Source organism: Thunnus albacares, chromosome 10 (assembly GCF_914725855.1).
Source record: "Thunnus albacares chromosome 10, fThuAlb1.1, whole genome shotgun sequence".
NCBI lineage: Eukaryota > Metazoa > Chordata > Actinopteri > Scombriformes > Scombridae > Thunnus > Thunnus albacares.
In genome coordinates this window covers 569523-595949 of record NC_058115.1, presented here as the reverse complement: position 1 = coordinate 595949, position 26427 = coordinate 569523, and the positions used below count along the sequence as shown (strand labels likewise).

Genomic DNA, 26427 nt, shown 5'->3' with positions numbered 1-26427 from the left:
GAAAAGCTGAATCTTATATTTGTGTGCAAGCACACAATTTGAGCAGAAACAGAGCAAATCTAAGCGCAAGCAGGGGCTATTTGAGTGCGAGGGCAGGGTTTGGAGGGACAAATTACAAAATTTGAATGTGAAATCAATAAATTATGCTCTCAAATTGATATACCACGCTCTTGAATAAAGATAAGAAAATAGTTACATATGGTTTGACTCTGCACATGATATTTGTTGACAATAAGAAAAATATAGAAAATTGCCAGCCTTATTCTTCAAACATGTCAGTTAATTCATGCTGTAATGCCTAATGTGTGCACACTGATAAAATCAAATGACTTTCAGATCAAGGCAAGCAACTGTACCTGTGATTACATTTAGCAAAGATAAAGGTTAAAGCTTCTTGCATCATAAATCAACAAGAGAAAGGTTTGCTGCAGATAATGTCTGATGAGAGGAAGGAGAAACAGGCTGCTGATTTGCTTCTGCAGTACACGCCACGGAAAGTATGATGCCTCTATACTATGGGGACAGAGCAGTGACATTTACTTTCTGGCATCGGAAATAAAATTTGGCATTCAAAACAAAACCTGAACTGAAAAGGAAAGATTGGCATTGAAACACTTGTACTGGAAAACATATTGTCACTGAAACAAGTATTGGCACTGAAAACAGATCCACTGAAAAATAAAACATGGACATTAAAAAATTACAATCTTACAATTGTACTATTTTATTTTGATATTTTTTGCATGATGATCTGTTTTTCAATGTCAATCTTCAGATTTTTTTCTTCATGTCTGTCTTTTTTCAGTGACAGATTTTTTGACAGGTTATTTTTTGTGAGAAAAAAGTGTTAGTGGAGCAATAGTCATGATCATAATCACTATTTCAGCCATAACTCTAATGTGGCCTATCTCACCTCATAAATGGTCATATAGTTTAGTAATTGATGTTACACAACAGCGTTCGCACTGCAGTGTGTCTCAAGAATAAAATATGAGACGCTATTTTTGCCGAAAAGAATGTTGGAAAAGAGGCTATGATGAGCCCTGGTAACCCGATGTGTCATTCAAAAAAAGGTAGAATATTGAGTTATAACCGACCAGTCTGATGTGCGTCGTGTTTGTGGTTATAATGTATCCGCCTGGTGTTGTTTTCAGTTGATTTAATGAAGGTAAACACAGTGAACCAACGTGTGTAACGGCACTGTGCTCTGGTGCAGCACCTCAAAAGCTGCAAATTTATCAACATATCAGTCCTGCTACCTTAATGAACTGAAGGAGAAGGGTTTCATACAGTATAAAGCAGCTGAGAGACAGACAGATACTGTCAGAATCACCCACATTCATTTACAGATCAGTACAGATGTTTTAACCACATTCAACGTTATTTCTGTGCCAATTTTGGCTGGAGAATGTTTAACTGAAATAAGGTATTTATATTTTAAGCATTAATGCGTTATTGCAGCACATTTACAGCAAATATTTATTGATTACATCTCCAAGTAGCAGCGGAGTGACTTTGCTCCAGAAACAAACGTGGTTCTGCGCTGCCTATTTGCACATCTCCTCCCAGCAGTTCACCCCGCATGCAGCGCTGGGCACCACAATACCTCACAGATGGGCAAAGCAAATTTCAAGGTCAGGAAAATACCAAACTGTCAGTGTGCTGCCTGCGATGGTCATTGCACTATCATGAAAAATAGGGCCAAATGTTGTATTTGGTGGTCAAATTATTATTATTATTATTATTATTATTATTATTATTATTATTACTATTATTATCATTATTATTATTATTATTATTATTATTGGTGTTATTTTGAACTAGCAGCCATAATAGGCTACTCACAGTCCTCTGTGTTCTGATTAGGGTGGGATTTAAAGGTCCAACATCTAAGAGTAGGCTTAGACTTTATCGCTGACCATAATACCTGGCTTTAGACGTTACCACTTTATTACCATAATACCTGAAAGTAATACTACAGAGACATTAAAACCAGCGGTGAATCACCAAAAAGCTACACAGATCAGTTCATCAGGTCATGTTCTCCCAGGGATGACGACGCAGGTCTCGGGCTGCTAGCAGCTGAAATGACTGGCTGCTTTCACCTGGCCCACGGCTCCTCACATCTCCGAAAACGTCACAGCAGATTTACAAACAGTTGTTATTTGGATAAATTGACCACATATTTGGAATCTACATGGTTACTTTCTCGCCTGAAAAAATATTTAATCTTAATAAAATGAGATATTGACAGTCCTAGAGTGAAAATTACAACAGTCAGGCTCAAAGTCTCTGCCATGATGCCACTCGCTCTTCGATATCTAATCGTCATCGCACCGCAAGGCACACTGAGTAATGCTGACAGAAAGTTGAAACCGAAAAACAGAAAGTCGAAACTGACAACCAGTGACACTGAAAAAATACTGACAGCTGAAAAAAAAGTCACTGAAAAAAGACAGACATGAAGAAAAAATCTAAAGTCTGACATTGAAAAACACATCATCATGCAAAACATATCAAAACAAAATAAGATAATAAAGTTGTAAGATTGTAATTTTTTAAAGTCCATGTTCTATTTTCAGTGGAACTTTTTTTCAGTGCCAATACAACATTTTCCAATACAAGTGTTTCAATGCCAATGTTTCCTTTTTCAGTTTAGGTTTTGTTTTGAATGCCAAATTTTATTTTCGCTGCCAAAATGTAAATGTTACTGTTCTGGCCCCATACTATGCACAATACACAACTTACAAAGTGACCTAGCTGATAACTATTTCACCATTTACACCTATACACATTAGAAGTGGTGGAAGAAGATTAAGATTAGATCCTTTGCTTAGGTACCAATACAGCAATGTAAAAGTGCTCCATTATAAGTGAAGTCCTGCATGAAAAATCCTTCTACAGTAAAAGTACATAAGTATTATCAGCTTAATGTAGTTAAAGTATTGCAGTAAAAATAGTTGTTTAGTCCCACTGATTGATATATTATTATATATGACATAATTAGATTATTAATACTGAAGTATCGGTGTGTAAGCAGCATGCTACTGTTGTAGCTGCTGGAGGTGGAGCTAGTTAGAATTAATTTATATACAGTTAGCTAGTTTAGTCCAGTGGTTCCCAACATCACTGTATTTACACACAATAAGCATCAGGATACAGTGTATCTCACATCATACAGTTTATCCTATACACTGAAAGACACAACCCTCTTAGACACCTGGAGACGGTTCTGAGTGGCATGTTTATGATTCACTGTCCTTCCTCATTCATCCCTCTTACATCTGGATTTGCAGTATACATATATAGTATATTAAAGGGTCAGTTCCCCCCAAAATTACAAGAACATATTTTCTTTCTTTCCCTGAGTGATACAGACAGGTTCAGATTTTTGTGCTGTGTGCTTTGTGCTGATATGTACCTCTGAGAACTTGCCATCTTTATACAATGAAAGAATATGAATGTAATTTAATTTGGGTGAATGAAGAAATCTCAGAGGGAGATAACTCAAATAAAACCTATAACTATCTGCATGAGAAACAATTTTTGTAATTTGGGTGAAGTGACCATTTAAATACACATACAGTGATAGATATGTCTCACTTTTAGTGTGAAAAATATTCATATGGAGACATTTGTGAAAGTGTTTTTATTAATATTTGTCTATTAGGATTTATGTACATTTATCATCAAACCATGTCAATTATTACATGAAAACAAAAGATTGGTGTATGCATTTCATTATCTGTTCTTCATTATACTATATACTGTGTTATTCTGCCTGTTGCTGTGAAGGCACCTTTAGAATTGAAAGGTTCACATTTAATTTTGAATTAGCATCAGGAGCCAAGACATTTAACAAAGTAATACACAACACAATAACAAAATCTTAATATTAACACTAAAACATTCAGTGAGGCCACAGAGAGTGTACAAAGTGTAGCTTTATGTAAACATTGTCAACTCTTATTTAATTATTGGAAAATAATACTCAGGGACAGAATGTGAAAGATAAGTCCAAATGTCAGTTAACTCATTCAGTACATTAAAACTCTATTTCCAAAATATGTTAGAATTGAATTTTACACTCTGTTTCAAAAATACATCTACAATTAGTTGTCATCATCATCATCACCAATACCCCTCAGACCATCCAAGCATGTGGTACAGGCATAGTAAAAGCAAAATACTAAATACAACTGAAAACATGTTATTGGCTTTGTTAGCCTGTTTGTCTGTATTGCTTTTGGCTGTTAACATAATGTGGCTCTTTTCCCAAACGATTTGTTACTGTAGTGAAGATATTGTTTTCCATGGAAACAGATCTTGGGCTCTACCCTTTTTCAATCCAATAAAACAGATGAGTTGAGGCTGAGGATGGCTGTATGACCATGCAGTGATATAGTCTGCAGCTTATAGTCTGCATCAGACCACAGCAAGAAGAGAAGATTCTGAAAACATCACACATCCTCTGGCATCCTTCCAACCTGTCAACAAAATAAAAGCACTTCTGTTATTTGAGGATATCTACATTATATCAGTAAAAATTAACTTGTTTAAAATCAAATAGAATCAATGAATGAAAATAGAACCCCTAGAACCAAGAACAGAGAAAAGTCACGTCCATACACGTCCTACATGTCCATCCATTCAGTCAAACTGTCCCATCAAATCCCAACACATAAAACAGAACTCTACACAAGCAGCAGCCTCAAAACCAGCAGAGCCACCTGCTACCCATCCAGCTTGCTGGAACACAGGGACTCTGGTTGTTGGCTCAGTTTAAATAACTACCTGCCCAATAGCATTAGGTGCAGGGGGCAGATTTCGAGGAATACTCTTCATCAGTCTTGGCCTACATACACTTCTGCACTGAGACTGTGCTAACTACCAAAACCATTAAAGGGGACCTATAATGCATTTCCTTATTTTCAGTCATATATATATATATATATATATAATGTTACAATGGCGGATGTTCATATTAAATGTGGCCACAGTGCAAATTAACGAGGTAAATGTATGTAGAAGTAATCTCTGTGAGCACCAGCTTCAGACTGCTCTGAACTCTCTGTTTCCAATGTTTTTTTCTACTTTCAGCCTGAGCTGACGTCAGCTCTTGAGGGATTTCTTTATATGGTCATCTATTCACTGCTCCATTCCACTAACATTATGGCATTTTTCCATTTTTTGGGGGGTAGTCATGCCGAGCCATGACTGAGGTCGAGTTGGCATGCTGTGAGTGTTTTTCCATTACACAGCAGGGCAAAGTAAAATAAGTAGTTTACCTGTGGGAGGTGTGCTGGTTGTCTGCATCTCTTCATCAAACATGTCACTGTGGCTGTTTCTGGTTGTACTATTCTTCCCTGCATAATTTCTAACTAATCTGCTCAACAAACTGCTCCAAATATCTCTATATATTGTTGTGTCGCCCGGTTTTTAGTTTTTAGCTCTGCTAATTTGGTGAGGAACATGTTTCATTTCCTATAACTTCTTCACAATAAAAGTCTACCATAATTTAGTCATTTAAAAGCTTTTAATATGAAGCAGTAAAGCAGGAGATATTGAGTTTGCATCGACGGTAACTTAACACGACTCTGATACGGCTGCCCCTCAGCAGGCTTCCGGGAAACTGGCCAATCAGAACAGAGTGGGCTCATCAGGAGGGGGGCCTTAAAGAGACAAGAGCTAAGACTGCCTGTTAAAGAAATAGGCTGAACTGAGGAGCTGCATGAAGGGCCAGTATACGATAAATAAGGAGATTTTTTTGAACTGTGAATCAAGCAACGCTATTCTAGTGGAGTCCCAGAATAAAAATATAGAGCTGGAAATGAGCGTAATAGGTCCCTTTTAAGGTGTTCCCAAATCAGAAGCCATGGTTGGATGGGAAAGCACAGTCTCTGCTCAGGGAATGGAATCAGGTGACTTACTGGTCTACAGGAATGCCCCAAGAGAACTGAAGAAGGTGTTATGATGCAGCTCTTTGGCCATAACAAAATAGGAGACACATCTTGATACAGGAGTAACAAAAGATAATTTATTAAATAAAATTAAACAAATTAACTAAATATTTACAATATGGGGTGTGAATATCATTATAATCAGTATTGTAATGTGTATGAGTGGAAGATGTGTGAGGGTGTTGTATGGTGCATAAAACCAAAGACCAAGAACTAAAGCAACATAACAAAATCAAAAGGTGCCTGTAGGGGAGAAGAACAAAGCTGCTACAGCAGCGTCAGCAGCAGCAGAGGGGCAGGCTGAGGAGAGAGAGACAGACTGCTGCATTTGCAGCCCAGACTTAAGCAACCCAGCAACACTGTGGGCCCTCAGATGTTGCCATTTGCCCTAATGAACACCTGTAGAGACACAGCAGACAGGTAAATCACAAAGCCAAACAAAGTTGACGCCAGGAGTCATCGCCCCTCCCCTCATCAAGACGGGGTCCCAAAAGGACCACCGCAACCAAAGCAAAACCTAAAACAAAACAAAACATTCTACAAAACAAATAAAAACAATTAATTATTTAAAGTACTGATAAAGTAATAAAGAAAAAAACACTAAGTATCCACACATAACCTTCATCCTGCCCTTGGACCGCCACTTACCCGTCATCAGCAACCCTGGTACCTGAGAAGCAACTCAAGAAAACAGGTGAAGCAAAAGCAATCCAAAAAGCAGGATGAAATGGCAAACTAAATCAAAACCCAAACAAAACAAAAAAACAGTTTACAAAAACACAAATCAATCCGTCATTTAATCCACTAGGGCTGACTACCCAACCCCAGAGTCTGGCCAACAACTGGAGGATCTGAGGCTTAAACAGCTGGTGACAGGCACAGGTCCTGGCCAAAAGCGTCAAGTGATACTTTCTTATCCTACCGCATGTGACAGGAAATACAGGATACTTTCTTATCCTGCCGCATATGACAGAAAACACAGGATCAGGAGTTTATAGGTCTCTCTCACCGTCCAAAAACACGGCAGGAACCTCAGGATCTGCAAACACAGAATCAATCATAAGTGCAGGAGACAGATTTTTCACATCAGCCTGTGTAACTTCCAAATCTCTTCATGCCACTTTACACTCCAAGATCAAATGCCCGAATGGCTGGAATGGGACAAGACAGAGCAGGCTCAACAACCTGACTCAGTTCCAAAGCATGCTGGCACGTATGGAATGTCCTGACATATTTGGATAAATCATGCTTTAACCGAGGCCAAAAGAAACAGTGCAGGACACGTCGATACATTTTCTTTATCCTTAAATGTCCAAAGTTATCATGCGCTGCTTGTAACACCACATTGTGGAAGTTACTCGGCACAACAATGTGAAAACTCACTTCCGAATTTCTCACCAGCAAATCTTCCTGGACAAAGTATCCATGTGCAACATCTCTTACTTTTTCAACCGGCAAAGCCTCACCCCACAAATCAGACCAATGAATCAGCCCTTTGGCTCTTCACTCATTTCTTCCTTGAAACAGATGGAAGAAGATCAGGCAGTGAAACCACATGTTCATCAAGCACCTTACCTTTACTACACCCCAAAACACGCAGGTCAGACAAGTCACAGCTCTGTGCGCATGTCACAGTGTAGGTTGAACAAATATCTGGATCAGGTGGGTATGGAGCAGACACGTTAGGGCTCTGTGCACATGCCATGGCGCAGGCTGGAAAAACCCCTGGATCATTTTGACCATGCTAACCCGGCTCCCCAGATGCTAGTGGCTTGGAAATAACCACAGGAGACTGCAGCACATTGACCCACACAGCACTACAAGCCAGGTCGTTGCCTAAAATCATAACCACACCATCAAGTGGCAATGTCCTGTACCAACTCACAATCCAGCACAATATGATGATGGAATTAAGCCCAGCTCCATACCCTGCATCAGTACAAAATCCCCTGTTTCTGTAGCGGGTGAAAAAGACAGCACTGACTCCACAATAAATGAGTGTTTAGCACCAGTATCATGCAACAGCTTAATCGATACACACTCCTCACAACCAACCAAGGACACAACAGCATCACAGACAAACAGCTCAAAACTAGAACCAGTTTTGGGAATCAGGCCAGAACCAGAACTTAAATCAACACAGAATGGCCTCTGTTCTAAAACTGTAGAGTATAGCATAGCGGGAGCATACAACGGTGAACAATGTAAAGTCGAAGGCGAATGACACAGAGGTGACAGTGACTGAAGCTTAGCTCTCAACCTCAACAGCGAACACTTGTTCTTCCAATGACCTTACCCATGGCAGTAATTACACACTCTGGCACCTGCATGTCGCTGTATAAATGCAGGCTTATGTAAGGAACCAGGTGAAAATTTTGCACCACCACTGTTACCACAGTTGTCATCCCCATTTTTCCAATCATCCCAATAGTGCATCTCTGAAGAACTACCCTTATGCATCAACACAAAATCATCAGCCAAGTCAGCTGCTTTATGCGCAGTGGAGGGTCTCTGCTCCTTTACATAAGTAGCAATGTGTTGAGGGATAACATTTTTAAACTGTTCTAACACAATCAGCTCACAAAGACTGCCAAAAGTATCAACTTTTGCAGCTGAGCACCAATGGTGAAAATGGGAAGCCAAATCACGGACAAACTCCACATTTGCTTATCACCCTTTACCCAATTTCTAAACTTCTGGTGATATGCTTGAGGGACCAATTCATATGCTTTTAATACAGCTGACTTCACCTTATCATAATCCAAATCATCCTCAGCACAAATAGCTTAATAAGCCTCCTGAGCTCTCCCAGTGAGGACGCACTGAAGCATGAGTACTCTGTCCAATTTTTTACATCTGCAACACGCTCAAAATGAGTGAAGACGTGTCATTAAATTTTGGCACCAAACGCAAATTAACCACAACATCAATACCACCCAGTGTAGAGCCAATGGAAGCAGAATCCAGAAGCTCTAACTCCAATTTAATTTTTTAAGTGCTGTCAGATTTTCTCCATCTCAACTTGCTTTTCCAATCTCTCCAACTCAACCTGCTTCTCCTTGTCCTTCTCCAACTGCTGAATTTTCTCCAACTCAAGCTGCTTTTCCAAATCAAATTGCTTCTCCAATTTCACCATTTCAAGCTGCTTCCCCCTCTTTTAACCGCAACTTCTCTTGCTCCAACTGCATAGCTAACAACTCTTGTTGCTACTTAAAAGTCAAACCAGCTGTAGGCGTAACTGCTGACACAGATACCTGCACTGGCTCTGCCGCAACCAAACAAAGTTCACTCTTCTTTAACACACATTGTTCAAAAATGCCAAAACCTCATTTCTGATCTCTTCCTTGCACTTTCTCTCTGCCACAATAATGGGGCGGCTGTCGCTCAGGAGGTAGAGCAGGTCGTGTTGTGCACATGGCTTGTAGTGTAAAAGTGTTTTGAGTGGTTGGAAGACTAGAAAGGTGCTATTTAAGTGCAGTCCATTTACCATAATGGTCAGCTTTTTGCACTTGCTGCTCCTTTTTACAATCATTTACAAATGCTACCATTGGCATGTCAAAAAACACCGACAAGGAAGCCATAATTAAAAATTACCGATACAGACAGTAACGTTTTCATTGCCACACACTTGGGCAAATGACACCCCCAACAGAGAATTTCCCCCTAACTGCCTAACTGAAACTTAATAACTCACCCCTAGTCTTCATGTGACTTGCAGCAGGTATTCATGCCCGGAAAACCAGTGGACTGGCAGAGCGACCTGCAAGCAGGCAAACCCACAAAATTGTGCAGCTGTGCCCTTGAGACAGCTGTCCAAAAACAGCTGACACTAACCACATTACCACAGCACTACAAAAGAAAAGACTTAATTAAAGCTGCAAACGGTGATGAATGGGCCCTCGCACCTGGAGCACATCAGAGGGAGCAGCAGCTGTGGTATCATTACTGGAGGTCGGTTGACATGACTCTGAATTTGGGTAAAATATTATTTCCTGTGTGCAGTATGTGGTGCTGGGGATTGAAATATTGGAAATTGTTTATACATTTGATGAACTATGTATCATTTAGGCTTCACTTCCTGTTGCCCATAGTCAGTACTACATAAATGAAATATTAATGCAGCAATACAGTTACCAGAAGGCACCTGACATGGAAATACAATTTTATGAGTATTGGACATTGCATGTAGGAGATAACTATTGCTTCCTGTGTCCACTATGTGGTGCTAGAGAACACCAACTAATTATACGTCACACTGGCGCTATAGAGTCAATGTGTCATGCCCAAGCCCAATTGTGATACTAAGCGCAATGCTTACTAATTCGAACATAGGTAAAAAGTTTCATGAGTTTTTCAGCATCCTAAAGGCCTCAAACGTATTCATAAAATTAAAATTAATGCATGAAATTCAAAATGGCTGACTTCTTGTTGGGCAAAAAACTGAAAAAATATGTATTGTGTCGATAATGATGAGAGCAATGAACCCACCGAATTTCATGCACATCAAAGAAACTTTGTTCCAAAATGGCCGTGCATTTGGGGGCTCTATGGAGCCTGATGGCAACGCCCAAGCCTAATCACTACAGAAATTTGCAATTTTTGCCAGTCCTGACATGTGTAACAATGTTCGTGAGCCCCTCAAAAAGCTTTCATGCTCGGGCCCTAATTAAAGCTGCAAGCGGTGATGAACGGGCCCTCGCACCTCACACGCATAGGAGGGAGTGGCAGCCGTGGTATCACTACTGGAGGTCTATGGAAATGGCTCTGAATTCTCAGGATTATGGGACACTGTGTGAATGGGTAAAATCTTATTTCTTGTGTGCAGTACATGGTACGGAAGATGACATCAGAAATTGCGTATACATTTGATGATCTATGTGTCATTTCCACTTCACTTCCTGTTGCCTCTAGGCAACACTACATAAGTGAAATATTAATGTAGCAATACATTAACCAGGGGGCAAATGACATGGATATACATTTTCATGAATATTGCACATTGCATGTAGGAGATAAGCATCACTTCCTGTGTCTGCTATGTGGCACTAGAGAAAACCCACTAATTATACATCATGTTGCTGGATTTCCTGTTTTCAGTAGGTGGCGCTATGACTATGACTCAGTATTGACATATAGATCTATTCAGGCCTGGACTCTTACCAAACATGATAAATTTTGGGCAAATTCCCCGGCAAAACATGCCAAAGGTGTTCCATGAAATACAAAAAGCTTTGCAATTTAGCATCACAAAGGTCTTTAGATGTAACTTACCAGATTTGAAGTTGCTGGGGCTCAATCTCTAGGAGGAGTTCGTTAAAATATAATGTTTGTCAATGGCTTTACTTTATGAAGAAAATGCAAAGTTGATTCAAAATGGCTAACTTCCTGTTGGACTTAGGCTTTGGCTTTGGGAACAGTTCATCTGCCTACTAAATTTTGTACGTATACGTCAAATTTAAAGGTGGGGGCTTTGACTTTGAAATTTTCTAGGGGGTGCCCTCAAGCCATTTTACCACACCTATGCTCAAGACCCATATCAGATATCAAGCTATGCCACTTCTGATGCTTGTGCAAAGTTTTGTGAGTTTTTAAGCACACCTAGCACCTCAAAAATGCTAAATGTAATTAGAGGGTGCTATAGAGCTGACATGTCACGCCCACACCCAATTGTGATACTAATCAAAATACTATCTACTTCAAACAAAGGTACAAAGTTTCATGAGTTTTAGTGTAGCGGCCTCAAACGTATTTGTAAAATGAAAATTGATGCACAAAATTCAAAATGGTTGACTTCTTGTCTGGCGAAAAAAGATCAAAAAATATGTTTTACGGCCGGAATGATGAAAGCAATGACCCTACCAAATTTCATGAACATCCAAGCAACTTTATCTGGCCATGCATTTGGGGGTGCTATGGAGCCTGCTGGACACACCCAAGTCCAATCAATGCAGAACATTACAATTTTCACCAGTTATGACATGTGTGCCAATTTTCATGAGTTTTCAAGCATCCCAAGCCCCTCAAAAACGCAAAGACATAGGGTAATAATAATAATAATAATAACAACAACAACAACAACAACAACAACAATAATAATAATAATCTTTAAAAAAAACAATAGGTTCCTTGCACTTTTCCTCGTGCCAGGGGACCATTGGGCCCTTGGCACTTTCGTGCTCGGGCCCTAATAAAAATAATCTCTTCAATAACAATAGGTTCCTCGCACTTACGGTGCCAGGGACTGCTGGGCCCTGGCAATTTTCTACTCAGGCCCTAAAATAACAAACGGACCTAACCCAAAGGGAAATGCCTCTACACCTTGACAGAGAAATCTCTGTACAAAAGCATATCAAAACAGTAACACTTATCTTCTGAATGGCACATGATAAACCAACACTGGGTCAGAACCAAACATTTCCTGCAGAAAAGCAAAAGCCAGCACGCAGCTGGACCAATAAGCTCATCAGCTGCACAACACAACATTCACCCAAAGGCTAACTTTTTAATATGGACTATCCCACATTTGTTATGACCTGGCTCTTTGGTCACAACAAAATAGGAGACACACCATGATACAGGAGTAACAAAAGATAATTTATTAAATCAAATTAAACAAATAACTAAATATTTACAATATGGGGTGTGAATGTCAGTATCATGAGTACTGTATGAGTGAAAGATGTGTGGGGGTGTTGTGTGGTGCATAAAAGCAAAGACCAAGAACTAAAGCAATATAACCAAATCAAAAGGTGCCTAGAGGGGAGAGGAGTAAGGCCATATTCAGACCAAATCAGGCAGTGCAGCCACCACTGCAGGGTTGAGTGGTGACCATCACCTGCATGGTCACCAAACCAGACCACTGACCCAAACCAACTTTGATCCTCCAAGCTACAAGAGCCAGCAAGATAGGAAGACCAATTTACACCCCAGTGCGAATTGATATTACCATTTGGATTTGACCTCCACCATTGGTTTTCATAACTCACCTCTAAGAGCCAGTCACACACAAAGACAAGCTGGCACCAACTTTAATCCCACAGTGGATTTTGATTTTCAGAACTTGAGTGACCAACCCAAGAACTGATCACTGGGCAAACCAGCACAAGGCACAAGACATGCTGCACAATATGCCATGCTCCAGTGACACACACACACAGACACACAATGAAATGGCATGGACCCCTGCCTTATGCAGCCAGGTCAAGAGGAACAGAGGACTGTAAAACACATGGACTTACAAATGTAGTTTGTGTAAGGATAGTTATTGTTGTATGTTAGTATGTGTGTGTATATCATAGTATGTGTTGTTACGTACTTTAGTTTGACTTTTATTACATTGCCTTTAAGCCAAGACATGTACCACTAACATAATCCCATCATCCACGATAACCCCATCATGTTTAGTACCATTCTGCTTGTTTCACTGTTAGAACACTAAAGCTACTATCCAAATTGCAAAATTAGGAATCATGAAATTGTTAAATTGTAAATACTTTATTTAATGGAGTAACCATATTCAGGAACTGTACCCGCCTGTCTGTGGACTGACTTTGCTCCCCCAGAAGTCTGCAACCCCTGGGATTGGCTAGGATACACCTTCTGGGCGGGCAGACTGAAACTTTAAAACGGTGTCTTATCTGAGACTCTGTGCTGTTTGCTGTTTTGCTGTTTTTCAGCTGTTTTTAGGCGGCTCTTTTAGGCTGCTTGATGCTGGTTGCTGGTTCTTCTTTGTAATTTCAATTGGTAATTCTGAACTAAGCTGTGGTACCATTGATTTGACTTGTTGCTTCTCAGGTAACAGTCATTTCATCTGTTTATCAGGTTTCTCATACCAACTACACAATAGATAACTCTGCATCATGCATATCAATCATTCACTAGCCATAGCCTTGTGCACCAGTTTCCCTTTCCCTCTTGTGTCTTGTCTGTACAATGTTGTAGTGTTAAGTACTTTTAGCTGTAGTATTAGTAATAAATGTGTATATAACTTAAGTGACCTTGTTTGTGTTTTCTTGTGCTTGCATCTCAGTCACTTAACCTTAAAAGACCTATACCCTTGCAAAATCATAATTAAGATTAATAACAATCATAATTCTAATGGACCTCTCTTGTGTGTCCAACAAGGAGGACTATTTCCCTATTATTACTCAATTTTATTTATGTAGCGCCAAATCACAACAAAAGTCATCCCAGGGCACTTTTCACACAGAGCAGGTCTAGACCATACTTTTATACCTATTCTAATATGAGTTATATCACTGGACGAATAATTTCATGTTGGAGTTGTGCACAATAGTAATTCATAATTCCCCCCTAAAATCATAAAGATATTTGAGTCCACAAATTCCTACACAGGTCACACACTGAGGACACGTGCAGATCAACTAGCAGAGGTATTCAAACTCTTGCTACAACAGGCTGCTCTCTCCACCTTTCTTAAATCCACCACCATCGTACCTGTGCCCAAAAAGTCAGCAGTGAAATGTTTGAATGATTATCGCCTGGTTGCCTTAACCGCTGTTATTATGAAGTGCTTTGAGAGACTCGTACAAACTCACATCAAGGCCATCATCCCCACAGATCAGTACAACCACCAGTTTGCTTGAGGAGTTAACAGATTGACAGATGATTCTTCATACAGCCCTGACTCCCCTGGAGCATCCAAATACTTATGCTAGGATGCTATTCATTAACTTCAGCTCCACCTTCAATACCATAATCACTCACAAACTGGTACACAAATTTGGAAACCTTGGCCAGGCCCCACTCTGATCATGGAGTGTGGACTTGCTTAGCAACAGACCACAAATCGTCAGAATGGGCAATCACACTTCCTCCACCCTCATTCTGAACACAGGTGCGCCACAGGGCTGTGTGCTTAGTCCAGCCCTCCTCACCCTCTTCACCCATGATTGTACCCTCATTCCCTCTTCTATCACTATACTGAAGTTCACTGATGACACCACTATAGTGAGACTCATATCTGACAATGAGGAGACAGCCTACAGGGAGGAGGTCTAACATCTGGTTGAGTGGTGTACAGACAACAACCTGATCCTGAACACTACAAAAACCAAGGAGATCATTGTGGAGATGAAATGATGATGAAATGAAAGGGTAAGTCTGACCCAGGTGATATGGAGGATAAAATGCATTGTAGCTGTCATCTTGATTAGATTAGATTAGATAGAGAAGCTAAATCCAGCTGAGTGGTAATTACAGCAGACTCCAGGCAGCCAGAAACCAAACCATGTTAGAATCATGAATAACCGAGTTTCTCATGTTCCAGGTAAACATCTTAATATGATCAAAACCAGGATAAGAGTCAATACCAGGATACTAATGGACATGCAAACATACTTATAGTCTTGCACTTTCAATCATACTCATCAGCATATGATCAATCTGTTTAGTCTTATTGCACGGTGGAGTGATGAATAATTAATCCATCAATCATTTGGTTATATGTATACAGTGGTGTGATCAGCAGATGGAGTGAGACTTATGAGACTCTTGTTTTACATAGACTATAATTTTTGTCATAGTGATATCATCAGGGTTATTGGTTTCTGCTTGGAGATATTTATTACAGAAAGCCTGCAGAGAAACTCCAGGTGCAGAGTTTGAAAGATGTCAGCATTTACTAAGCAGTAAGGTTGTAATGAAAAGGTGCCTTTAGTTGTTTTATGGGAAAGGTAGGATGTAACAGGGTAGACCTGTATCATCACCATCACTAACTGACACTGATTGTGTGCGTGTGTGTGTGTGTGTGTGTGTGAGATGGAAGGATTTCACATTTGCTGTGAGCTAATGGTTGAGAAGCATAACCCTAACCTTTTGGGTTCTACTAAAAAGAAGCATCTCATCCAATTAAAGGCAGACAGACCGAAACAACAAACAGCAAGTTTTATTAAAAGTGAAATGGTCTATTGTCATCTAGGAAGACAGTTCAAATTAAAGGATAGGTTCACATTTTTTCAAGTCTGTCTTAAACCAGCACTCACATGCCCACATGTTCATTGAGGCAGTTTTTGGTTGGTTTAATTGTTCCTCCTCTCCATTCTGGCATTAAGAGATCCTTTCTTTGTAATTTGTATATATATATATATATATATATATATATATATGTGTGTGTGTGTGTGTGTGTGTGTGTGTGTGTGTGTGTGTGTGTATATATATATATATATGAATGGTACTTCACTGAATGTTGATACTTCAGCTTAAACTGCAATGAAACTTAAGCTGCATTAATTGTTTTTGGTTCTTGGGGGCAGTGCAACACAACAGTGACTTTATTAAGCAATTGTGTCAAACATGTTAGCAAACAGCTTCATATTTACACATCCAGCAGACACAGAGTAACATTATCATCCAATTGGAGTGGTGTTTTTGTCCATCTAATGAATGTAAGTCAAAATCAACTCTTCTTTTAGCTCTGCTTTCATTTCCAGCAACCCCTGAGAAAAAACATCTGGCTCTTTAACTGCTAAACGATCCACTATGTTCAACAGCTAGTCACTAACTTTGTGTCTGTTGTTTGGTGCTGAGCAGGTAGTGTACAGTGGGTTTATCAAAGCTCTCTCACTGCTGCTGCTGGAAACGAAGTTGATGAGCTTTGAGAATGTTGTGAGCAGAACTGCAGAGTAAGTGATAATTCTCACTATAAGCAACATTATACATAGTAATTTGAACTGATATTAATATAACAATATTTATTAAAGCAGCTTTATTCTGATACTGATACTGATCATACTTCAGTGCTTCTACTTAAGTAACATTTTAATTGCAGGACTTTTGCTTTTAGGAATATTTATACACTGTGGCATTGGTGCTTTTATTTAATTTTATTCAAGTAATATAAATAACTGTGACGGAACTGCAGATTAAACCTTTAGTATTGTTATAATTGGTACATTGTTGAGATCAAAACATTTCCAGCAGCTGAGTTCAGACATTTTTCATGTAACTGTGTAAAAGACACAGTCAGGTTATGATATTTGTCCTGCTGTTTTGTATGACCTCAGGTCTATGGTGGTGCAAAATTGCAACAAAGCAAAAAATGTATTTTTTCCTGCTAACTGTGTGCACAGACTCAACAGCTATGAGAACAAAAAAATAAAAAAGGCATTTCATTCTTCTTCAAGACCCCACCCCCATCCATCCACCATACACAAACACACACACCCCACCACCACCCCCAAGCCTCTCTCTTTCTCTCTTTCTTTCCACCAGCTGCTGCTGTCTGACAGACTGATGATGACTGTGTTTTTTCCCCTCCTTGTTTCAAAGTATGTTGGAGCAGATGGCCTGGAGAGGCAGAGTGGGGGAATGTGTTGGAGAGGCTGCTGGGGAATGTGCCAAGTGTGTGTGTGTGTGTGTGTGTGTGTGTGTGTGTGTGTGTGTGTGTGTGTGTGTGTGTGTGTGTGTGTGTGTGTGTGCATGTGTGGTTTCAGTTCGCGTGCCTTCTCACTGCCCTCTGCCCTTCATGGCGCCAGCTCCACTTCCCCTCCACTCTAAACATCTGGTGTCTGGGACTTTGAGAACGCACACACACACCACATAACACACACACATGAACACACACACACACAAATGCTGGCATGCACACAGAGAGACAAGCAAGCAGGGAAAAAGCCCTCAGCTAGTTTCCATCTAAAAGAGCAACATAAGTGCATTAGTGTGAAGCTGGATGTGAGAGCTGTACACTGTGACTGTGCCTCATAAATGATAACCTTTTCATCCAAGCTCACTCATTTTGACATACATTAATTTTATAACCACATGCATGTTGAAATTGCTCAGAGGGCCATGGACCTATTTAATTATAACATTCAACTCAATCTGTCTTGTGAAAAATATGAAATATGCTGTATTTTTGCTATTTAATTTCTGAACATTTGAAATGGCACCAATGCTCTCTTTCCACAGAAACACCTCTATTGAGTCATTGGGAGGATGGGTGGGGAGTGAGTGGTGGGTGGTGGGTTGGGGGATACAGGGATGAGACAATTATTATTTCCCCACGACTGCACAAACTTAATTTGTATGTGTATGTTTGTGCTATGGGGGGACGGGGGATAGAGAAGGGAGAAAATGTATGATGTATAATGGTTCTTTGTACTTTTCTCAATAAATGATCAAAAAAAAGAATAACTTCTATTGATATAAGACTTACTTTCCTGATCCCTCTTTCTTGTGACAGTGAGCTATTATACACACACACATACACACACTTAGCGGCAGCCTCTGCCTGTGTCAGCAGGGCTGCAGTTCTACCAGGACCACTTTCATCAAAACCTACTACTACAGGAACAAAGCAGTGTGAGAGCTGGCATGGGGTGAGGTGGGGAGACCAACTGACACAAACAGCTTGCAATAAACAATCATTATAACACCACAAAGTGTTAAATCAGGAATGATTTTGCTCTAAATCATTGCCTCACCGAATGATGTGTTAGACTGCATCATATTGGACAGATGATCCCCTTGAAAAAACACCTCAATTCACTTTTTTCATGCATGTATGTTTCAAGTGGAATACAGAAACGAGGACTATGAATTAGATTCAGTTCAGTCTGTTTCCTAAAGTACAGTCATTCATGCTCTGATTTATAGAGATCAGTCAGTTTTTGGGCCCATAGAGCCAAGACGATTCAGAGCATGCATTTCAGTGACTTCCACTGGCCTCACTCACTTGAATGGGGATAAAATCATTTAATTGTATGGCTCTTTTAAACTTTTCAAATGTTATTGGGCTGAATGGATCAAATTCTGACCTAACTTGTCATTTTGTGAGGGGTTGTGATGCTCAGAAAAATGTATTCACAGTTTTACAGCTGCTCCTTTTTTTCTATGCATTAATATGCAAAGTACTCACTCTTTCACGCTCAAAATGGGTGAATTGACAAGAAGTTTGCAAATCATCTTGATAAAAGTGAACACAGTAACCCCTTTGAAATGGGAGGAAGTTATTTTTGTATGTCAACTACAGACCAGGTTAGATGGGTACTCTGGTTGTGAAGGGGTTTTTTGTGCATACTGAATATTCTCACATAAAATATGTGAGAAGGTGGCTAAAGGGCAGCTGTGGCTCCGGAGGTAGAGCGGGTCGTCCACTAATCGGAAGATCGGCAGTTCGATTCTCGGCTCCTCCAGTCCACATGCTGATGTGTCCTTGGGCAAGATACTTATTGAAAATTATTATTTTGAATGTGTGTGAATGGTTAGTTTCCTCTGGTGGGCAGGTTGGGACCTTGCATGGTAGCCCCTGTACCCATTCAGTGTATGAATGTGTGTGAATGGGTGAATGTGATTTGTAGTGTAAAAGCGCTTTGAGTGGTTGGAAGACTAGAAAGGCGCTATACAAGTACAGTCCATTTACCATAAAAGCCAGTATTCAAATAATAGCTGGGGGCATGTCCAGCATAAATATAGGCTGGTCACTAATACAGACTGGGTAAAAGCCACTGAGGGGCTGAATTACCTGTGCTATGATAGTTCACACATTGCATTCAGTATAAGGTATTTCCACCGCACTCATCAGTGTGTTATGTCACACTCGCTACTCTGCCTTTTCAATACTGATATAGTTCAGAGTTACTGATTAATTCATTTTTCCTATCTGTTCTTTTATATTCTGTTAGCTTCTGTCAAATGTTTCACATTACAAGCCTGAGAGGAAAGGAGAAGATTATTTCCCTATACGCTACTAGAAGGCTTTTAAGGCTGTACAGGAAGTGCCAAGTTTCATTGAGAGTAGTTTAACAGCAAACAAAAGGACAGCAAACTAGTGAGTGAGTAAAAACAGTATAACAGCAGTATGTCATGACTTGTACTGATCAAATCTGTGCTGTGGACATAATACATTATAGTGAATTTATCAAGACCAGTAAACAGGTTGAGTTTATATTACCAGCAAATTAAAACATGTTATAAGGTCAGAAAACAGGGAGGCTTCTTTTTGAAATTGGATCAAACATAAATGATAAGGGGAAATTAGAAATAAAGGCCTGGTAGACTTGGTTCTCTCTATAGCTGAGACCCCAGTCACTGTGTGAGAATGTCTGTTAGAAAGATGCAACCTCACCTTCCTCTTCTTGCTCCTGCCCTCGGCCTGCAGGGTCCTGGTACACTGTTCCACACACTGAGAAAAGCTCAGACTTCTGTGGTCTGAACTGTAGTCCAGCTCAGCCAACTGAGCCAGAGACAGGATGTAGTTGCAGGCTATGCGTAGTATAGCCAGCTTGGATAGCTTCTGTCCGTAGGAATAGCATGGCACCTGGAGAGAGAGAGAGGAACAGAGGGAGAGGGGCAGAGGAAGTTATTTACATATTTGATTGGCATAATGTCACTTAACTGCAATGGGAAGAAGGGCGATGGAAGACTTGTAGAAAACAGTAACCTGTAACCTGTGAGTACAACCATTCCCTGCAGCCTTCACAGTGGAAATAGAATTATAAGTAAAGATCTATTCAATTACTTTTTAAGTAGAATGATATGAACTTTTAATATTTATCATTATTGTAGTTGATTCAATAAAGTCTATAGCTGTGTTATAAAATTGAGTTGAATTTTTTTTCTTGGGCTTTATGATTTGGCAACAATTTTCTGATACTCTCATATTTTGTTAGGATGCATATATTATGAGGTGCTTTTCAAGCTACTTCAATTTTTGTTTCATATCTCACTGTCTCACATATCTCCCAGTGTTATGTTGTGTATAAGAAAAATTCAAATAAATCGCAAACATAAAGTTGAGTTGCTGATCTACGGTGCACTGAAGAATAAATTATCATGCTATTCAGGAAGTGCAAGAAGGCTTTTTTTTTTAAAGAAGTGATACCACTAATGTATCAGTTGTAGTTGGGAATATTGGCCTCCTGTCCAAGGTGCCACTATTGTGACAAATTATCACAGTACTCCTAGTACAGAGAAGTGTTATTCATAGTGCCTTAGCCTCTAAAACAGCTCTACAGAAAATAAAACGACATGAAAAGGTCAAATTGCTGAACAAGGTGATAGATCGCTTCACTGCGATCAACATGGTGAGTAGGGGTGGGTGATATACATAAAATCCTTATTACAATATGTAATTTTAGATTTATATGTCATGATTTAGTAAATATTCAGAAAATATAATTGAGCTTATAGATAAAATACAGAGATGTTTATTTTATTTTTAGATGTTCTAATTAAATACTTGACAAATCAAGGTTTATCACATTGATGCAAAAACACTATAAATATAATATTGTCATAAAACAACATTGCTTACATTGGTCTAAAACATCCAGAGATATTAAAGGGAGTGCTACCTCAGTATAAACAATATGGCAGAATCTCTGACAGCTGACATATTTCTGATGATATATTTTGCATTGCCCACCCCTCAATGCCCAGTTCCAATGTCCCCCCTTACACATGCTCCTGCAAAGTCTGCAAAGGCTCAGGCCATCCCACTGTGAAATTGGCAAAGAGTTTGAGGGCTCTGTTGCAGACTTTTTGAGCCCCTTATGCACACTTAAAATGCTAAACTTTTAAATGGCAATGACACATTTATAATGTGTCATTACAATAATAATAATAAATTAATACAATAATAATATTGCACAATAATAATAATAGTAATAATAATAAACAAACATGGAAGGAGTCAGCAAGATGGCATTTTACTCTTAATAATAACACACATGTTGTTAACTAGTACTCTGTATGTGTAGTTAATTTTCTTATGATGGCAAGATTCTGACTTCAAATATGTTGATTCAGTCCGACGAAACTGTTTTATTGTACTTGTCAACAAAAAGTGAACAACAAACACTCCAGTTCAATTAACTACATACAGTCTGACATATCAGCCCACTTTACTGCCCATAGACATGTCTCTGTCCACTTATGATGTCACAAAGTGCTGTCCCATTCATCAAAAAGCGTTTGGAGCAGCATGGCAACAGGAAATAGAGGCAGGAGGGAAGCTCTAAAAACCATATGTGTAGTACACTTCTCACTCAATGAATAAAGTGCTAACTAGCTTGGTTCACTAGCTTCTGTAACTCATTGGCCTTAGGTTTCACAGCAGTAAACACAATAACATTATATTTTCAATCTGATCTTAATAAAGTCTCTCTTTCTCCATACAGCTGCACTTAATGTGGCGATTCTGATGTTGGTCTGTATACAGTGCTGGACAATGACAAACTAAGTGAATTAGTGCTCAAAATAAAATGTGCATCACTCCAATTAGAGACTGCAGATGAAACATGGTGAAAATAAAACTGCATTTTTCTATGATTAAATGAGTTAACTTACTGAGACTGTAGTAAAATGAAAGTGAAATGGACATCCCCTTATTTTGTTTCCTGCAGTGTAGACACAGCATACCATCAACACATTTGTTGTTATCGAAAGCCCAAAACACCTTGTATGTGATTCTATATATTCAATATTTATATGCACAGCATATGTCTGTTTGAGATTAGCCTTACATGGTTAGGTGTGTACTGTCAGTCTGACCTGCTTCCTTAGGGCCTCAAATGCAGCACTGATGGTATGAACGCGGGTCCTCTCCCGGGCGTTGGCTAGAAGCCTCCTAGTCTGCTGTATGGCTTTGACCTCCGGAAGACGGCCAGGTTCATCAGCACTCATCCCAACCCGCTTCCTGGGAGACTCCTGGTTGGCAAAGTACAAGAGAGGCTCAGATCATAGAACTGATCAAAAATAAGTGGACATTTGATTTTCTGTTTCATTGAACTAAATAACAGAACACTGGGATTGAAATTGGCCTCTGAAAACATTTTCACCCACGTCACTCAGATCTAGAAGGCAGCAGTTCATCATGGTAATCAAACCCTGGTTCACTATAATCAACCTTTGGATAATGTGGACTGAACTACAGTAAATGATGTGTTTCAGGGTGAGAAATATGGACTCATATCTCTTACACTGTTTGCAGCAGAAAATAAGAAGAGCACTGCAAGCACATCTGTTTAAAACATCTGTTGTAGAGCTTGTATTACACCTACAAAGACATTTTTCCTTGAAACTGCTAAATGTTCCAGTGCACTTTCCCTTGTTTCAGGTATTTTCTAGAAAGGCATGTCATGTGAAAAAAGACAGTAAGGCTAGTGACATTAAAGGACTACAATAGTAGAATAGTAGCAGAATCTACAGTATATTTTTTGAAACTCAGTTGAGTTTTTGTTAGGAATGTGTTATCCACTGGGTTGGTAGATATTTTTTTACTTGAAGAAAGTGAGATTTTTGGCCTCACTAGAAGGGGAAATGACTGGTTTAGCCAGATTTTTGAAATCATGATGGAAACTAGGAAATAAGGAGGCACTGGACTGCTTGAGGCAGGAAAAGAGAAGTTAGACAAACTAAAAACAAAGATTGTTCAATCACAATGTCAGACTGGTTTCAGTTCACTGGCCCAGGATTCAAGAGATGAGAACAGATGTACCAATAAATATGGATACATGAGTTTGTCGCTTTTTTTGTTTTGTCCAACCGACAGTTCAAACCCAAAGATATTACAATGATATAAAACAGAGAAAACAGCACATCCTCACATTGGAGAAACTGTAACAAAATGATGTTTGGGACTTAATAAATTACTCAAACCACTGACTGATTATCAGAATTATTGCTGATTAATTTTCTATTGGTTGACTTAATTAATTGTTCTAATTTTGATCTTTCTCCTAGATAAATCTCAGAGCAGGTTTTTCTTCTTCTTGACACTCCACATATTCACCTTAGGTGAATGTACCTGAAGCTCCACATGTTCGTGGCACTGGGATGTCTGGGAGGCTCTGGGGACAGGTAGAGGTGCCGTTTGGCCTGACAGAGAGGGCTCCAGGGAGAAGGTCTGGTGACTGTAGCTGCTGCTGGTTGACGTTGACAGGGGGAAAGTGGAGCGGGGGCCCAGTTTGAGTCTGTTGGATAGAGGCTGGGAGATTGCCGCAGGCCAGTGGGCAATCTCCACGTTAGAGAATGGTGAGCCAGGTAACTTGCACCGTTTGGAAGTGACGGCAGGCATGTTACTGCCAATCCTCATGTCTATAGCACCACTCTGAGATAGAGCCACTTTGCCTTCTGGTACTCCTGACAGAATCCCTGCAGTATCAGCCTCCTGTGATATCATTAGCTGTCTCTGTTGTGGAGCCAACCTGCTGACATTACAAAGCTCTGTCTGGGTGTCATCTACTGAGTCCATATCTGACATGTCTGCTGGGAAGGTTTTCATCCTGTCAGGCTCAGGGCTGCTAAAAAGCCTTTTAGGCTCACGTGACTTTCTCTTGAACTTCTTGTTAGTGCCTGGCACAGGGGTCAGTACTGGGTCCTTGTTATTTGATCTATTCCAGGTATTACTCAGTGAATGAGGGTTCTTCATTTTCAAACAATTAGTCTAACTAGCAAACTAAAGTGAAATTTATTTTAGCAACAAAATCTAACTTCCACTACACTGAACAGAAACAAGTATTGACAACAAAGCTCTAAAAACTGTCCAACAAAATGTTTCAATTCCTCAACATTTCACTCAACATATATAAGAGTGGGTTCTTGTCATCTTTCTAAACTTCCTCTTGCTGGAAACACTTGCTTCATTACTGTAAAAAGTAAAAGAGGACTTTTGTGTTTCAGACACAACTTTTCATCCCAGTCTATGTGTAACTTCCCAATTTATAATGTACACATACTTAGCTAGTATGAATTTTGATTATTTATGCATAATATACCCCCCCTCCCAAAAAAAACCCTACCTTCCTGATGAACCTTCAGTTGCCAACTGTGTAACACAAGTTGTTCAACTGCACTGACAGAAGCTGCACAGTCATGTGTGTTACTTTAACTTTACCAGCAGGTTTTCTGTGGCTCCATTCTGTCTGCATAGCAGCATCCTGAATAATCCACATTAATACACAAAGCTGTGTAACATCTGCTATTCTGCACAAGTTGTCCCTCTGGATCACAACTTGCAGCAAGCTTTTCCTCAGCTGTAAAGGTTTCTTTCTGTGTGAGCAGTTCAGGCCTGTGCTCAGACCCAGCGATACAGTTGAGCTGTCTGAGCGTGGCTCCAGTCAGTCTGCATAGCAGCACTGTGAATAACCCACACTGCTATATACACACACTGAACACAGAGCGGCTGCAGTGGAGCTGCAGCTGCTGGACAAAATAGTGGGAATGGCAAATGAATATGACTACTACCTTCCAGGAGCTAAATCATGACTCCAAATGCAGTCACACTGGCCAGTCATGTCATACAGAACAGCTCTGAAACACCTCTGACTAAAGTGGGACAGAGCCTTTTTGCATTAGCTACACAATTAAACGTGAAAGTGTCAACATATTCCAAACACAAACAAACTGCATCTAGTAACATTTGTGACTTTCTATACTCCACCAAACCTCTGTAACAAAGTGCGACAGCAGCAGGTCAAGGTTTGGGAGACAGCATTAAAAGGTAGGACTGGACCTGGCCTCCACTCTTCACAGATGTTAATGGTCCCAACATGCAGCCCCGGTTCCTCGGTGAAGCTCTGAGTTCCTTCTTGAAGAAAGCGCCGGTATCCCGCTGCCACTTCAGGATGCACAGCGGGATATCTGGTACTCACTGTGTTGGCTCCACGGGACGCATTGGCTACAGTCCGTTGTTATCCAGATATTGATAAGTTTCGTTACTTAGTAAAATTGCTGTACCTTTTGAATAGACATATTTAGAATGTGTCCGTTCTTCCGTGTTTTGGATCTTGCCAGTCTGCCTAGAAACGCAACAGCGCGTGCAGCGTTCACGGAGAACACCGTTGGAAAACAGAACAGACAGCAGGGTTGCAAAGCACAGGGGGCTTGCGCTCCTCTGACTCTGCTGGCGTCTGACTGGCTGGAACTGTTTTATAGCCTCATACACGCACACGCACACACACGCACGCACAGGCACGCACGCACACACAGACGTACACAGGCACGCACGCACGCACACGCGCGTAGACACACACACACACACACACACACACACACACACACACACAAATGCTGAAATGCACACAGAGACAGCCAGCAAGAAGGGAAGAAACTCTCAAAGTCAGAGAGAGAATGAGAGAGTTTTTTGTTTGTTTGTTTGTTTTGTTTGAACCCATTTTAGAACGAATGATTTTCTACTCAAAGTTACAAAAACGAAACAACAGTGCCACTTGCTGTCGTATAACAGGAACTTACATGTAAGTCACTTGATAAATTACACTTATAGGAAGATAATTCCATTGTACTACATAGTCCATGGGTCAGGCCAAAATTTGGTACCACCTAAGGTGGCAAATCTCTTTGGTACCAGTGTGTTTGTAGGGTCCATATGAGTACTTTGAAACATGATAACCGTTTCAAATGAGTAGCTTTACTAATTTTTTGGGACAATTGTTTTTGCCATTATTGCCCTATAGTATCTGCACAAAGTCCAGGTGATATATGCCAA

The 26427-nt window shown here is 40.0% G+C and overlaps 1 protein-coding gene across 2 annotated transcripts; it reads right to left on the bottom strand.

Annotated features, from left to right (window-relative positions):
- Window positions 1-3630: 3630 nt before the first annotated feature.
- atoh8 (atonal bHLH transcription factor 8) lies at window positions 3631-25852 on the bottom strand. 2 transcript variants are annotated; one of them, XM_044364207.1, is made up of 4 exons: window positions 23713-25852; window positions 22473-22628; window positions 20047-20238; window positions 3631-4487 (listed from the first exon to the last, which is right to left on the bottom strand). In XM_044364207.1, the coding sequence occupies exons 1-4, from the start codon at window positions 24349-24351 to the stop codon at window positions 4461-4463; spliced, it is 1014 nt and encodes a 337-aa protein (XP_044220142.1). In that variant the 5' UTR covers window positions 24352-25852; the 3' UTR covers window positions 3631-4460. The 2 variants fall into 2 exon arrangements, with proteins under 2 accessions (XP_044220142.1, XP_044220143.1); XM_044364208.1 differs by having other exon boundaries at window positions 23728-25850.
- Window positions 25853-26427: the final 575 nt, after the last annotated feature.

Bases quoted from the DNA above. Each gene is read 5' to 3' on its own strand.
- atoh8 (XM_044364207.1), bottom strand. From the start codon at position 24,351: ATGAAGAACCCTCATTCACTGAGTAATACCTGGAATAGATCAAATAAC. The intron at 22,629-23,712 runs GTGAATATGTGG...TTTGCCAACCAG, and splicing joins TTCAGGTACATTCACCTAAG to GAGTCTCCCAGGAAGCGGGT. The intron at 4,488-20,046 runs GTGAGGTTGCAT...TTTTGTTGACAG, and splicing joins GCAGGAGCAAGAAGAGGAAG to GTTGGAAGGATGCCAGAGGA.